Source organism: Arachis hypogaea, chromosome 12 (assembly GCF_003086295.3).
Source record: "Arachis hypogaea cultivar Tifrunner chromosome 12, arahy.Tifrunner.gnm2.J5K5, whole genome shotgun sequence".
NCBI lineage: Eukaryota > Viridiplantae > Streptophyta > Magnoliopsida > Fabales > Fabaceae > Arachis > Arachis hypogaea.
In genome coordinates, this window is record NC_092047.1 from 8,219,708 (window position 1) to 8,234,288 (window position 14,581).

General features: G+C 31.5%; 1 protein-coding gene across 2 annotated transcripts; it reads right to left on the minus strand.

The window, feature by feature from the left end:
* Positions 1–998: 998 nt before the first annotated feature.
* LOC112726669 (uncharacterized) lies at positions 999–5,198 on the minus strand. 2 transcript variants are annotated; one of them, XM_025776163.3, is made up of 5 exons: positions 4,977–5,198; positions 4,248–4,833; positions 3,198–3,717; positions 2,993–3,074; positions 999–1,390 (listed from the first exon to the last, which is right to left on the minus strand). In XM_025776163.3, the coding sequence occupies exons 1-5, from the start codon at positions 5,031–5,033 to the stop codon at positions 1,151–1,153; spliced, it is 1,485 nt and encodes a 494-aa protein (XP_025631948.1). In that variant the 5' UTR covers positions 5,034–5,198; the 3' UTR covers positions 999–1,150. The 2 variants fall into 2 exon arrangements, with proteins under 2 accessions (XP_025631948.1, XP_072064747.1); XM_072208646.1 differs by lacking the exon at positions 999–1,390 and adding an exon at positions 2,092–2,287.
* Between the last annotated feature and the right edge of the window lie 9,383 nt (positions 5,199–14,581).

Consider the following 14,581-nt stretch of genomic DNA (forward strand, 5'->3'; position numbering starts at 1 on the left):
ATATTGTAAATACATCAAAAATAACATTTTTCTTTTTGTTTTCATGTTTCTAATGGATAGAAAATTTTTTTGTGGGACCCACACCAAAATTTTCTTTTCTTCCCATTTTCTTTGGTATCCAAACAAAGAATTTTTCACTTATTTTCCTTCCACCACTTTTCTTTTCTCTTATTTTTCCTAAAACCAAACATAGTGTAAATGTTTAATATATTTGATTAAATTATCTAACGATTTATAATACCATCTTCACACGAATACATTTTGATAGAAGTAGCCACCAGTTTTCTGATATTCATTAGCTACAAGACTAAAATTTGAACTAGACCTTATGAATATAGAATCACAAAAAGACCCAGAAAAACAGTTGGATTTGTTGACTATAAGCATAGTATTCCAATTTTCACACAAGTTGTCACGTGACTTGAACTATTGATGTATAATTAGCCCCATCAGGATTGGTTAATTAGTGGTCTAAAGTGGACCAGTGTTTTTGGGATTCTGTGCATGTATTAGTTGAATAATGTGAACTGTTTAAAAATTAAGGAACATTTTCCTATATCTAAGTAACACTAAATTAAACAAGAAGCACTAAAGAGAAGTAATAATGTGTTACCTTGAATAATTTAAGGTAAATTGGAACTTGGAAGTACATTAAGCTAATACCATAGACAAAATATAGTAATTAAGGTTATTTAAAGTTTCTAAAAGATTATGGATGATTATATATTTGCCATGTTGATGTACCATCAATGACATGTAGAAATCTGAAAAGTGAGTACCCTTTACTATGTATTTGCCAATTTAGTTTTGCTTTTCTTTTCTTGGTTCCTACTCCAAGAACTAAACGACAACATTAGCATGCAAACAAGGGAAGAAAACAACAAAAGAAAACATCACTTTCCCGTTGTAAACTTAATCTTTTCAGGTTTCAGAACTGTTTTGTGCAGTCCATGACTTAGATAATAGATATATTGTACCTTGCTTTGGATCTTCTGAAATGGACAAAGAAGAAAACTATTCCCTTTTCATTTAAAAAAAAAATGTGCAAAAAAATAAAAATAAAATAATAACAGTTACAGATAAAATAGAATTTATTTGGAGGCAGAAAACATCAAAGATCAACATTGCATATTTGCATTGTTAAATGTTATTAGTGATGGATGTTATGACAAGGGAAGCAACCACAAGAAATGGTGGTGTGGCTTGAAAATTGAGTGCTATGATGATGATGTTTGTGTATCATCTTTTGAGCTTGTTCAGTGGCTTTCTGAATTTGCTCCAAGTGTTGTTGCCTAGCTGATTCCCTCCATTCCTCAGCTTTTCTGTGAACCACTGACATCCTCTTCATCAATTTTTCTTCAAGGTTTGACCTCATCTTTTGTATTTTCACCTACACAAAAAAAAAAAAAAGAAAAAAAAAAAAAAAACAGTGGGAGTGAGTTTTCAAGTTTCAATTTATAAGGCATCTAAGTTCAATTGCATGCTTCTTGAACTTTGTGTCTTAAAATTATATGCCATGGCATTTTCTAATAGATTTTATGTCTTCAATGGTTTAGAGAACTTAGTCTTAGAATTGAATGGGGCTAACTCACTCCAAAAACTATAACCATTTATGTATTTTTGTTTATATATTATCAGAATTTATATACAAAAAGATCTAAAATTCGATCTTAATAACCCCACAAAAAAAATCAGCACACGACGGACTTAAAAAAAAATGGTTTGTACCCAATAAGTCAAAAAATGCTCTTGCCTTAAAGTGAGAGTGACATAAAGTTAAGGAGAGGGTAGAATCAACAAATAAATTCACTATCTACAATCCCCAGTACAATTCTTTGACCAGCTATGGCAAACTAGTTGCTATTTTTTAAACATAGGATACCATAAACATTCTGCCTCAACAAAGGTAATTGAACCAATATTGTACATATAGTATATCTTATAGGAAGGTTTTTAAGTGTTTCCATGAATATTGGTGTATATATATATGTAAATAAAATCAATGGTTAAAATCGCTAAAACACTAATGTTCTTGGAACACTTGAAAACTTTCCTATCTTATATTGTGCATAATCATATTTATATATTGAAGCTGAACATGAATACATAAAATCAGCAAGGACAAGAAGCATATAACTGTAGCCAATTGATATACCATGATTATGTTATTATTTAATTGAGGAGGAATCCTACGTGGACCATAGACCAGTCAACAAGATAAGAATAATAATAATGAGAATGGTATCCATGACCATGAGTTGGTTGGTGGCTCGAGGAAGAAACATGCCTGCCAATGCAAAGCATTCCATTGTAATCAAAAGTTCAAACCAGCTCATGCACTTTCAAACTTATATCATATTCACATGCTTAGTTAACATCTTCTTGGATTTCTATATTTTCAGGACAAGACCATGTGGATTAGAACAAAGTACAAAGTAATCTACACTTACATACAGTTCAAAAATTGGTTGCAAACAGATAAGGATCTAGGAATGGTAACTTGTACTACTTACAAATTGGCCAATTCTCTCGTGTCTTTTAAAATCATGCCAAACTTGCAGAATTTGGTCTTTGATATATATGATTTTGGAAAAGTTCGATTTTCAATGCTAATAGCAATGACCAAGGAAAAAGACCACCAAGAAAATGGAGGGGAAGGAAGACTAACCAACAAGAACATTGCTTCTTAATGTTCAGCTAAAAATCTAACAATGTTAAGCAGATTTTATATCCAGAATCTTACAACAGCACATAACTTGTACTAATATTCCAATATTCGTTTTAACTTTCTATTTCTCTGTTCCCTTTTATCTATCTTTCTCACCTGTTACTGTTTATTTGGTAGTGACATATAAACTGGAATAGATGAAATATATCATAATTTTGATGCTTTCAACTAGAATTCCAGAATTCTTGGTGGTTGGTGAACTACAAAGAATTGCAAGCTATAACCATAATTCATAATAAAAAAGGATTATTGACAATGAAATACCTCAAGCTTTTTGGATTGTGCTTCTGCTTTAGCACTTTGTAGGTTTACCCAAGCTTGAATTTTTGCTTCTTCTCTCTGATACCTGCAAATCAATTCACAACTTAGCTCAAGCCATACATATCAGATGAAAGTCTATGCTATATAGAGAAATATACAAGAATCATGAAAGAGCTATATATGGTGAAGCTTTGAAGTATAGTTTTACCTGAGACAGCACTTAGTCTTCTCCTCTTCTTCCCATGTAGCAGCCCTGTATTCAGGATCACCTTTCTTGCTACCATTATGCCTCAAACTCTTTGATATTTCCTCCTCTTCTTCTCCACTTGAGCTCCAATTTGAAGTAACCAAGTCATATTGTGTCCCCAGTTGCAATTTGGAAAAATGGCACTCTTCAAGCTGAATAAGATCATTGCAGGTAGTGCTATTGGTGTTTGCCATAGCCAATGGTCCTGACCTACTTTCAGGAGTATTGTGCCTCTGAGGGGATGAACTCTTGATTGGTGTATGGCACCTTGAAGTTGTGGAGCTTCCAAGAGGTGTCATCTCAGTCCCAACATCTCTGTGTTGAATCTCATTTTGTTGTTGATGATGATGATGATAAGCCATTTCTGTGCAAGCATCTTTCATTGCATCCCCAGCATTGTTTCTAAACAAGAATCCTTCTTTAGTTGGCTCTGAGTATCTGAAACTTGGCAAAATTGGCTCTATGCTCTCAGTGAACTTATCTGCATTCAAATTCACAATCTCTCAACAACTTATCTTGTTTTAAATTCAACTCCATTATACCACCTAGCTTCAAATTCACCTCTTACATCACACAGGAGAGCATGTAAGTTACAACTTAGTAAAAATATCAGTAAAACTTATCATGATCATGCTTAACCAAACTTAGAACAAAGGCAATAAAAATGTGTCAAAATTTTGAATCTTCAACCAATCTACAATTTTGGGTCCAAGTAATTGAGCTTATAATAAAGCTGGAAAAACTTGAGCCAAATGAGACTAGCACATAAATAGTTTTATTAATTTGCATCTTGAAAAGCCAAATGAGGTTTAAAGCTAATTAAACTATAACATGATGAAGGAACTTTAATGGCAATTAAACAAGGTTTGGAACTTAATAAAGACAAAAAAGAAGAGAAAAGGAAGCAGAATGATGATGTTGCCGAAAAGGGTAGATTGAAAAATAATAAAAGGAGGAGGAGAAAAGGGGTTTCAGCTTTGAGAGTAATTGAGAGATGGTGTGATCCCCCACCTTTTAGTACTATGTCTGTTGGGCATGAGACCCCATTGAAAGCACCAAACATGTTTTGGTGGTCCAAAGATGAAGACCTTCTGAAGTTTGGGGCAGCTTTTGAGTCCCTTTCCTCAGTGACTGTGACCCTTGACTTGTCCGAGAAACACTCCATTTTTGAGGACTCAGATTCAGATTCAGATACCTTCTTCACATTCACATTCACAGCATTCACATGTGCTGGTGAGTCATGGCATGAACTGCTCATGAGCCATTTCTCAGCATCATCCCATTTGGAAGGAATGCTCTTTCTTGAAAGGTTCCTTCCAATGGTTGTGAAGCTGAAAAATGGCCTACCAGGTGTTGCAGGAGCCTCTAATGCTACTCTCCTTTGTTGTTGTTCTCTTCTCTGAGCTGGAACATCAACAATGGTGCTTCTGGTTTCATCATTATTAGCATTTGGCACTGGAAATGACTTGACAAATTCAGAAGTCTCCTTGAGATTGAGCTTGCAAAGTGGGTCAGGGAAGTCATCATCTACAAAAGGGTTACTGTTCTTGTTCTTCCCATACAAGCTACTCATGTTGGATTCAATAGGTACTGGCTCCTGAACCCAAACAACAAAAGTGAGTCAGTGAAGAAAAACAAAACACATTCTTGTAATGTAATGTAATGTATTGTAGAACAAAGGGATAAACATGAAGGCAAAAGACATCACAGTCATAGTATCAAACATGTGGGGATCATTACCCCAAGTGGTGCCAATACAGATGTAGATTGGAAGAATTTGTGAGTAGAGACATCCATGAAGGTGGGTTTGAGCTTGAACTTTGTGAGGGAAATGGATTGACTCACTCACTCACTAACTCACCAACTCACCCTATTGATGAAAGGCTACTAGTCTTTGGTGCCTATGCTATGTGCATTGGTGTCATGTGTTATGTAACAGTGAGTTTTAAGAGAAAATGACACAAGAGGCAGTGGGAGAAACAGCCAGCATGCTTAAGTAGGACACTTTTTTTTTTCTTTTTACCATCTTAGCAAAATTGCTACTTTCATGAATAGGTTTTCATCTTGAAAAATTATATTATAAATTGTTAAATAATTTAATATGTTTAACTGAAATTCACATAAAAATATCTTAATAAAAATAATCACATTCTACCAATATATATATGAACTTTGGTTGTACAAGAGGTCCAAAGTCTTATATCAAATAGCCTATAATGTTTTATTTAAAAAAAATGATTCAACTTTTTTTTTAATAACTAATTTTGAAAGTGTGATTTTTCAGTTTCTTTAAGTACTTAACAATCATCAAAGTCTTAGTTGTCGGAACCATAGAAAAACTAACTATAAATTAGATTAAGGTGAATACTAAATACTAATAATCAATAGTGAAGTGATTCTGTTCTTTAATAGTTAGTTTTTAATGTGTGATTTTCTAATTTTTTTTGTGAATAATATATTCAAACTCTATTATCAGAAATTTTATTAATGTAATTAACTGAACTTTTAATCCTAATCACTTTAACTCAAGACTTCTAAGTTCTAATCAAGTGACCAAAATATTTAGGATTCTGACTTATCTCACCTGGGGTATGGACTAGTTGAAATTGGAAGCAAGGTATGAAAAAGGTAGGCCAAGTTAAATGTGTCACATAGTCACATGTCATAACTCATTAGGGACCAAAAAAAACTGAGCAGCCTCTTTATTAGCCTCTGTGTCAAACACACAAACACATAGAGTGCATAGTCCTTAGTCTTAGTCATTGGATGGATGAAGATGAAGACGAAATAGTACATCAAAAGAAGAGGTAGCTTTGGGACCTGCATACAAGTTACTAAATACTATTTTATAACATGAAACTTTGGTGGTTGTCATTCACTAAATAACTCGCTCAAAGTGCTTGGGGACACACTCATATAAGAGGGATAATAATGAACGTAATTCTTGAAAGATTACTAAATCGTGAAGTTGTGTAACGATTACTAAAATCAGTCACTAATACAAAAAAAAAAATATTAAAATATAAAATACATATTAAAAATAAATTAAACAATACATGTATTTATATAAAAATATATGATAATTGATTTTGGTAATTAATTTTAGTGTACAAATAATATTTTTGATATTGTAAATTGTGTTATCTTGCAACTATTTTTTCATGAAAAAAAGGAGACAAAAAATATAACCAAATTAGAACTAAGTCATTCATATAATATTTTTCTCCAAACAATTTTTTCATGTAATTTGCTCTGATCTATATACCATATAAAATGAATAATCTGACTTAATTCTATTTTTTTTAGTGACTAATTTAAGACATCTAATACTTCAAGAACACACATTTAATATTATTAACCAGTGCTTTAAATGTTCTAACTATTTGTATGTTTTTTTTTTTTTCTTTTTTTACTGCTTCTCATCCTTCATCAATAAAAAGCTGTTCTCTGCAACTACTTATGGTACGTAAGATTATGTTGGACAAATCTATTTGCACCAAACCTTTCTAATTCAAGAATGACTTAAACACACTAAATTGAACTTGGTGTTCAATACATTAAATTGGTCAAATAGTATAAACCTAATAAAATTTATTTTCAGTGTAAATTTATTATGTTGGACAAATCAATATGCAGCTAACATTTCTAATTTTGGAACGACTTAAATACACTAAATTGTACTTGGTCTTTAATGCTTTAAATTGGTCAAATATAGTATAAATCTAGTAGAATTTATTCTCAACAAAAGTTGTGTTAATATCTTCCAAATTAATTTGAATATGAAAGTTGGGATGGTGTAATACGTCTATATTATAATATAGTATAATAGAGTGTTATGATGTTGGAATTGACCTTAATTAGGAAATGTGACTAATGATTACTGAAGTTTGAACCCGTTAAAGAAGGGTGGAAATTCAAGTGCAGTCGATTTCATGTAAAGTTGATAACTGAGAGTCGTTAGATGATTTAATTGATTTGACTAAATTTTTATCTAACGATTCTCAACTATCAACTTCACGTGAAGTCGACTGTACCTGAGTTTTCACCTTAAAAAAATTATTACTAAGAATTCCTATCAAATTAAATATGCGGCTAACAATTTATTTTCAGAGATTTTTTCCTATGATAATCTATAATTTTTATTTATTTTTTGTTTTTTTTTTCAAATTGATACTCATGATTTCTGTGTATACTAACTATTCCTCTTATTGGCGTTTACACAAAAATATGATAATATTAACGTAAATCACACCTCATTTTCTAATATAAAAAAATTAGCCTTAAGATCTCTACTATTTAATTATCTTAACTCATGATATATAAAATTGATCTGGTTGTTTTGTATAGCATTATCCTTTTAATGCAGATTGTTCTACTAATTGTTGTTAGTACTAGTATTTTATTTTATTTTTTATTTTGGGTAGGTTGTGGAGGAGTTGCATTGGTATTTGGTTTAGAATTTAGATTTGTGTGTCTTATGTAGTATGTATATATGTTAGGTTAATGTTGTCTTGGGTTAGCAACTACTGAAACAATGTAGCACAAGCAGTTACTGTCTCCTAGGCATAAGGCATGCATGCCAAATCATTATGTCATTTCACTTCAAATCTGTTATATGTTATAGACTTGTAGCCTCGTAGCCTTATAGATTCCCCTTTAGTTTCATGCATTCACCTTATAGCCTTAAATTGCACTTTGCAATTAAGAATGCATGTTCACACCTGCTAATACCAAATACAATTCGCAAATTATAAAAAATATTTATTAATCTAAGAATTTTTTACAAGTTGCAAAAAGCATTTTTTTTTTTTTACCAATTTGTAGGATTCCAAAAAGTCTCTTATTTTTCGCAAGTTGTAAAAAAATGTTTATTATTTAAGGTGTTGTTTGGCAAACACGTTCGAAAGGATAAAAGTGCATTTGAACGTTACTTTTTGATGTTTGACAACTTTTTTTTTCTTTAAATGCAGAAGTAATTTTACAATCTAAAAGCCGTTTATTGGAAGCAAAAAATGGTTGCTTCTGCGTTCACTTTAACGTCAACCTTTGATGATCATTATTGATTTTTTTTAAAAGGATTTTTAGATTTGGTTCAAGTATTTCAAATATTTTAATTTTTTTTTCAATTTTTAGTAGTTTCTTTTATATTTTGATTTTTTTTATTAAATTTGTTATTGTAATTCTGTTATAATATGAATTATTGATCTTATTAAAAATGATAAAGTAAATAAAAAACTGACCATATATAACAATGGAATTATAAGTAATAAAATTTTACAGTCCAAAATAATACTAAATAAAAGAATAATGAGGGTACTAAAAAATTTATAAAATATTTTTTTTTGACATTGTAAAATTTATTATTGTAATTCTTGTTTACTGTTTATTATTCTAATTTGTTATAATATGTATTATTGTTCTTATTGAAAATGATAAATTAAATAAAAAATTAATCATAAATAATAATAAAAATATAATTAGTAAAAAGTTAGAATCTAAAACAGTAAACAAAATAAGATTATTGAGAGTACTCATAAAGAGTATTAAAATATGTTATTTTATATGTTATTTTTAATTTAATAAATAAATATTAATTTTTATTATAATAGTAAAAAATTATAACAAATTAAAATAAAATTTTATAAAAAATACTATATAAAAAATATACTAAAAGAAGTATAAAAAATATTAAATATACTAAAAAATAACATTATAATTTAATATTTATTGTGATAAGATCAAATGAGGTGGATGACCATCATTTAATATGGGCGGCTCACTCAAAAGAGATGAATTTAATGAGAGTTGAAAATGTTACCTCTTGTGTGCATATAAATAGGAATGTGAAATTGAGTTGAAAATATTACCTCTTGTGTACATATAAATAGGAGTGTGATATGAAGCAAACGAAACTCAGCCATAAAATCTTCTCTCTCTTTTATATTACTAATACAATTCTCTCTTTTTCTTTATTTTACAAGTATTTTTGAATATTCTTCTCTCTCACTCTTTATATATGATATTAGTAAATATATTAATCATCTCTATTATATTGAGATAGTAATTGTGGTACTAGAGTCTTCTACTTATACTTTTATTTTATATTTATTTTACAACACGTTATCAGCACGAGACTCTAATAAAATTTTAGGAAGATTTCAGGTAACAAATTTTCATTATGTCGAAGCTCTCTCATTTTGAATTTAATGCTCTTAATATATCTGGAAACAATTATTTATCATGAATACTAATGCTAAAATCCATCTTGATTCAATTGATCTTTGAGATACCATTAAGACTGAAAATAATGCATCCTAGAAGGATAAAGCCAAAGTCATGATTTTTTTTCATCGTCATCTTGACGAAGGATTGAAAAATGAATATCTCACATTAAAAGATCCTGCAGATCTCTGGAAACACCTTGAAAAAAGTTACAATCATCAATAGACGGTGATATTTCCTCAAACCCGATATGTTAGAGAAAACGTTCTCAACCTTCCATGCCTCGAATGTGCTCCTGCAGCAGCAGTATCGAGAAAAATAATTTAAAAAATATTCTGAGCTAATTTCTTGCCTTCTTGTTGCTGAACGCAACAATGAGTTGCTCTTAAGAAATCATGAAGCGCGCCCAACTGGCGCCACCCCATTTCCTGAAGTAAATGCGGCAAATCATTACCTCAAAAGAGGTAAATGGCAATATTTTAGTAGCAAGAAAAATTTTATGGAAGGAAAAGAAGAATTATATTCACAATAAAGGATCTCATCAGAAGTGGGATAAAGAAAGAAACAATAGGCAAAGTAAATCAATTGAAGATAATTACTTCCGTTGTGGTGGAAAGGGCCATTGGTTACGTACCTGTCGCACCCCAAAGCACCTAGTTTATCTTTATCAAGCATCCTTGAAAAAGGATGACAAAGGAAAGGAAACAAATTTAGTTTCAAATGATGAAAATTTCACCACTCATTATGAGGTATCTAATTTCTTTGAAGATTCTGAAAGAAATATTAGCTATTTGATCAATGATGGAATAGTTTAATATGTGTGTTTGTTAAGTATTCATGTGAATAATTTTATTGTGCATGTACTTTTCCTCATTTTATTATTATTATTATTTGTCTTGGAAGAGAATTGCAAGGACATATAATGAAGATGTTTGCCTTGTGGATAGTGCAAGTTTGCACACCATTCTCAAAAGTAATATATATTTTATCCATCTTGTGCCAAAATAAGAATATGTTAATACTATTATTGGCTCGGGCAATGTGATAGAAGGCTTCAGAAGAGCTATAATTTTGTTTCCTGAAGGAACAAAATTTATAATAAATAATGCACTATTGTCTACCAAGTCTCTAAGAAACTTGTTGAGTTTCAAAGATATTCACCGAAATGGATATCATATTGAGACTATGAATGAGGGAAGTCGTGAGTACTTATGCATAATAACTCATGATTCAAATAAAAATGTTATATTAGAAAAGTTACCCTCACTTTTGTCTGGGTTACATTATACCAAGATTAGTGTGATTGAATCACATGCCATTGTAAACCCGAAATTTACTAGCTCAAATGAATTCATAACTTAGCACGACCGATTGGGTCATCCGGGAACAACCATGATGCGAAAAATTATTAAAAACTCCCATGGACATTCACTAAAGAACCAGAAGATTCTTAAATCTAGTGAATTTTGTTGTGCTGCATATTCTCAAGGGAAGTTAATTTTAAGGTCATCACCAGTAAAGATTGGATTTTAGTCCCCTGAATTCTTAGAAATGATTCAAGGCGATATATGTGGACCTATTCATCCACCATGTGGATCTTTTAGATATTTTATGGTCCTAATAGACGCATATTCGATATGGTCACATGTGTGCTTATTGTCTTCTCACAACCCGGCGTTTGCGAGATTAATGGCTCAAATTATTCGATTAAAAGCACAATTTTCAGAAAATCCAATCAAAGCAATTCGTCTTGATAATGCTAGTGAATTTACTTCTCAAGCCTTTGATGCTTATTGTATGACTAATAGAATAAGTGTTGAATATCCAGTAGCTCATGTTCACACACAAAATGGGTGAGCAGAATCACTTATTAAATGCCTCCAAGTGATTGCTAGATCCTTACTTATGAGAACAAATCTCCCAACCTCAGCTTGGGGCATGCTATTTTACATGCCGCAACACTCATTCGTTTGAGGCCAACAAGTTACCATCAGTTCTCTCCTATGCAATTAGCTTTTGGCCATCAACCAAATGTTTCTCATTTAAGAATATTCGGGTGTGCGATATATGTTTCCATTGCACCACCTAATCGCACCAAAATGAGACCCCAAAGAAAATTGGAGATATATGTTGGATATGATTCTCCCTCTATAGTAAGGTATCTTGAGATACAAACTAGAGATGTATTTAAAGCCCGATTTGCGAATTGTCATTTTGATGAATCAAAATTTTTAACATTAGGGGGAGAGAATAAGCTTCCTGAAAAGGAACTTAATTGGAATGCATTATCGTTAATGCATTTAAATCCTCGATCAGGGCAATGTGAACTAGAAGTTCAAAAGATTATACATTTGCAAAGAATAGCAAATGAATTGGCTGATGCATTTTCTGATACAAAGAGAATAACCAAATCTTATATACCAGCGAAAAATGCCCCAATTTGAATTAATGTCACAGTCGAACAAATAGCCACTGAAGCGAATTCACGCCAGAAGCGTGACAGGCCTATCGGTTCCAAAGACAAAAATCTTCGAAAAAGAAAAGAGGTAAATACTATTCCTGTTGAAAAAGACATAGTAAAGACACCTACAGTTGTCTAAAATTCTGATATAGTTTTAACTCCAAAAGATGTTCAGGTACCTGAAAATTGTGAAAATGATGAGATCTTGATTAATTATGTCTTTACAAGAGAGAAATGGGACAGAAATAAGACAATTGTCAATGAAATATTTGCATATAATATGGCATGAAATATCATGCATGAAAATAAGGATTTTGAGCCAAGATCAGTCGAAGAATGTCGACAAAGAAATGATTGGCTAAAATGGAAAAGAAGCCATGAAGGCTGAATTAGACTCACTTGCAAAACGTGAAGTCTTTGGACCTATAGTCCGTACACCAGAAGATGTAAAACCTGTTGGATACATGTGTGTATTTGTGAGAAAACGAAATGAGAAAAATGAAGTTATGCGCTACAAAGCCCGACTTGTGGCACAAGGTTTTTCACAAAGGCCCGATATAGATTATGAAGAAACGTATTTCCCTGTAGTGGATGCGATAATATTGCGTTATTTGGTTAGTTTATTTGCATATCATAAATTACATATGTATTTAATGGATGTGATAACAGCCTACTTATACGGCTCATTAGATCGTGATATCTATATGAAAGTCCCTGAAGGATTAAAAATATCTAAACCATCCAATGAATATTCACAAGAATTATACTAAGTCAAATTGCAAAGATCTTTATATGGTCTAAAGCAATCTGGACGAATGTGGTATAATCGTCTTACTGAGTATCTGGCTAAAGATGGATTCAAGAATGATGATATCTGCCCATGTGTTTTCATAAAGAAATCTGCATCTGGATTCATTATAATTGCTGTGTACATTGATGATTTAAATATCATTGGAACTCCTGAAGAGATTCCAACAATTATAAAAACTCTAAAAGAAGAGTTTGAGATAAAAGATCTTGGAAAGACTAAATTTTGTCTCGACCTGCAGATCGAGCATACAAAAAATGGGATATTCATTCATCAAACAACATACACAGAAAAGATCTTAAAGAGATTTTATATGGATAAGTCACATCCCTTGAGTACCCCAATTATCGTAAGGTCTTTGGATGTGGAAAATGATCAATTCCATCCTAAAGAAGAAAATGAATATATTCTTGGTTCTGAAGTACCATATCTTAGTGCCATTGGAGCGCTAATGTATCTTGCTAATAATACACGACCCGATATATCATTTTCTGTGAATTTACTAGCAAGATATAGTTCCTCTCCAACCAGAAGACATTGGAGTAGAATCAAACAAATCTTTCGATATCTTCATGAAACGGTTGACATGGGATTGTTTTATCCATATGGATCCAAGTCACAACTAGTTGGCTATGCAAATGCTGGATACTTGCCTGATCCACACAAAGGGAGATCTCAAACAGGATACATGTTCATATATTGTAGTACAACTATATCATGGAGGTCCACAAAACAGACGATTACGGCAACATCCTCTAATCATGCTGAAATACTAGCGATATATGAAGCTAGTCGCGAGTGTTTTTGGCTGAGGAGTTTAATCCAATATATTCTGTCATCATGTGGACTGATTGATCAGAAAATAGCTCCAACTGTTCTGTTTGAAGATAATACAGCATGTATTGCTCAACTTAAAGGTGGATATATCAAAGGTGACAGAACAAAGCATATTTCTCCCAAATTCTTCTTCACTCATGATCTTCAAAATCAAGGGACAATTGTTGTCCAACAGATCCGCTCAAGTGACAATCTGGTAGATTTATTTACAAAGTCACTCCTAAAATCCTCCTTTGAAAGATTGGTACATGAGATTGGGATGTGCTGATTTCGAGACATTAAATGATGTCGACAAAAAGGAGAGACTGTACTCTTTTTTCCTTGGTCAGGTTTTTTCCAATTGGATTTTCTTGACAAGGTTTTTAATGAGGCAGTCCCCGTCACAAGGGATATTGTACTCTTTTTCCTTCACTAAAGTTTTCTTTTCCATTGGGTTTTTCTTTAGTAAGGTTTTAACGAGGCATATTTTTAAATGGTCATCCAAAGGGGAGTATTGTGATAAAATCAAATGAGATGGATGACCATCATTTAATATGGGCGGCTCACACTCTCAAGAGAGATGAATTTAATGAGAGTTGAAAATGTTACCTTTTGTGTGCATATAAATAGGAGTGTGATATGAAGCAAACGAAACAGCAATAAAATCTTCTTTCTCTTTTATATTACTAATACAATTCTCTCTCTTTCTTTATTTTACAAGTATTTTTGAATACTCTTCTCTCTCATTTTTTATATATGATATTAGTAAATATATTAATCATCTCTATTATATTGAGATAGTAATTGTGGTATTAGAGTCTTCTGCTTATCTTTTATTTTATATTTATTTTACAACAATATTATGTTTTTTTAGTAATTAACTAATTATCTATTTACAAGTGATTTTAACTAATATTATCCAAACAATTTTATTTTATCAAAATCAATTTTAGTATAAAATTGCTAAACATAAATCATGTTGGCACAAACTCACTTCTATCTAAAATCAATTTTATAAAATTACTTTCATTCAAACTC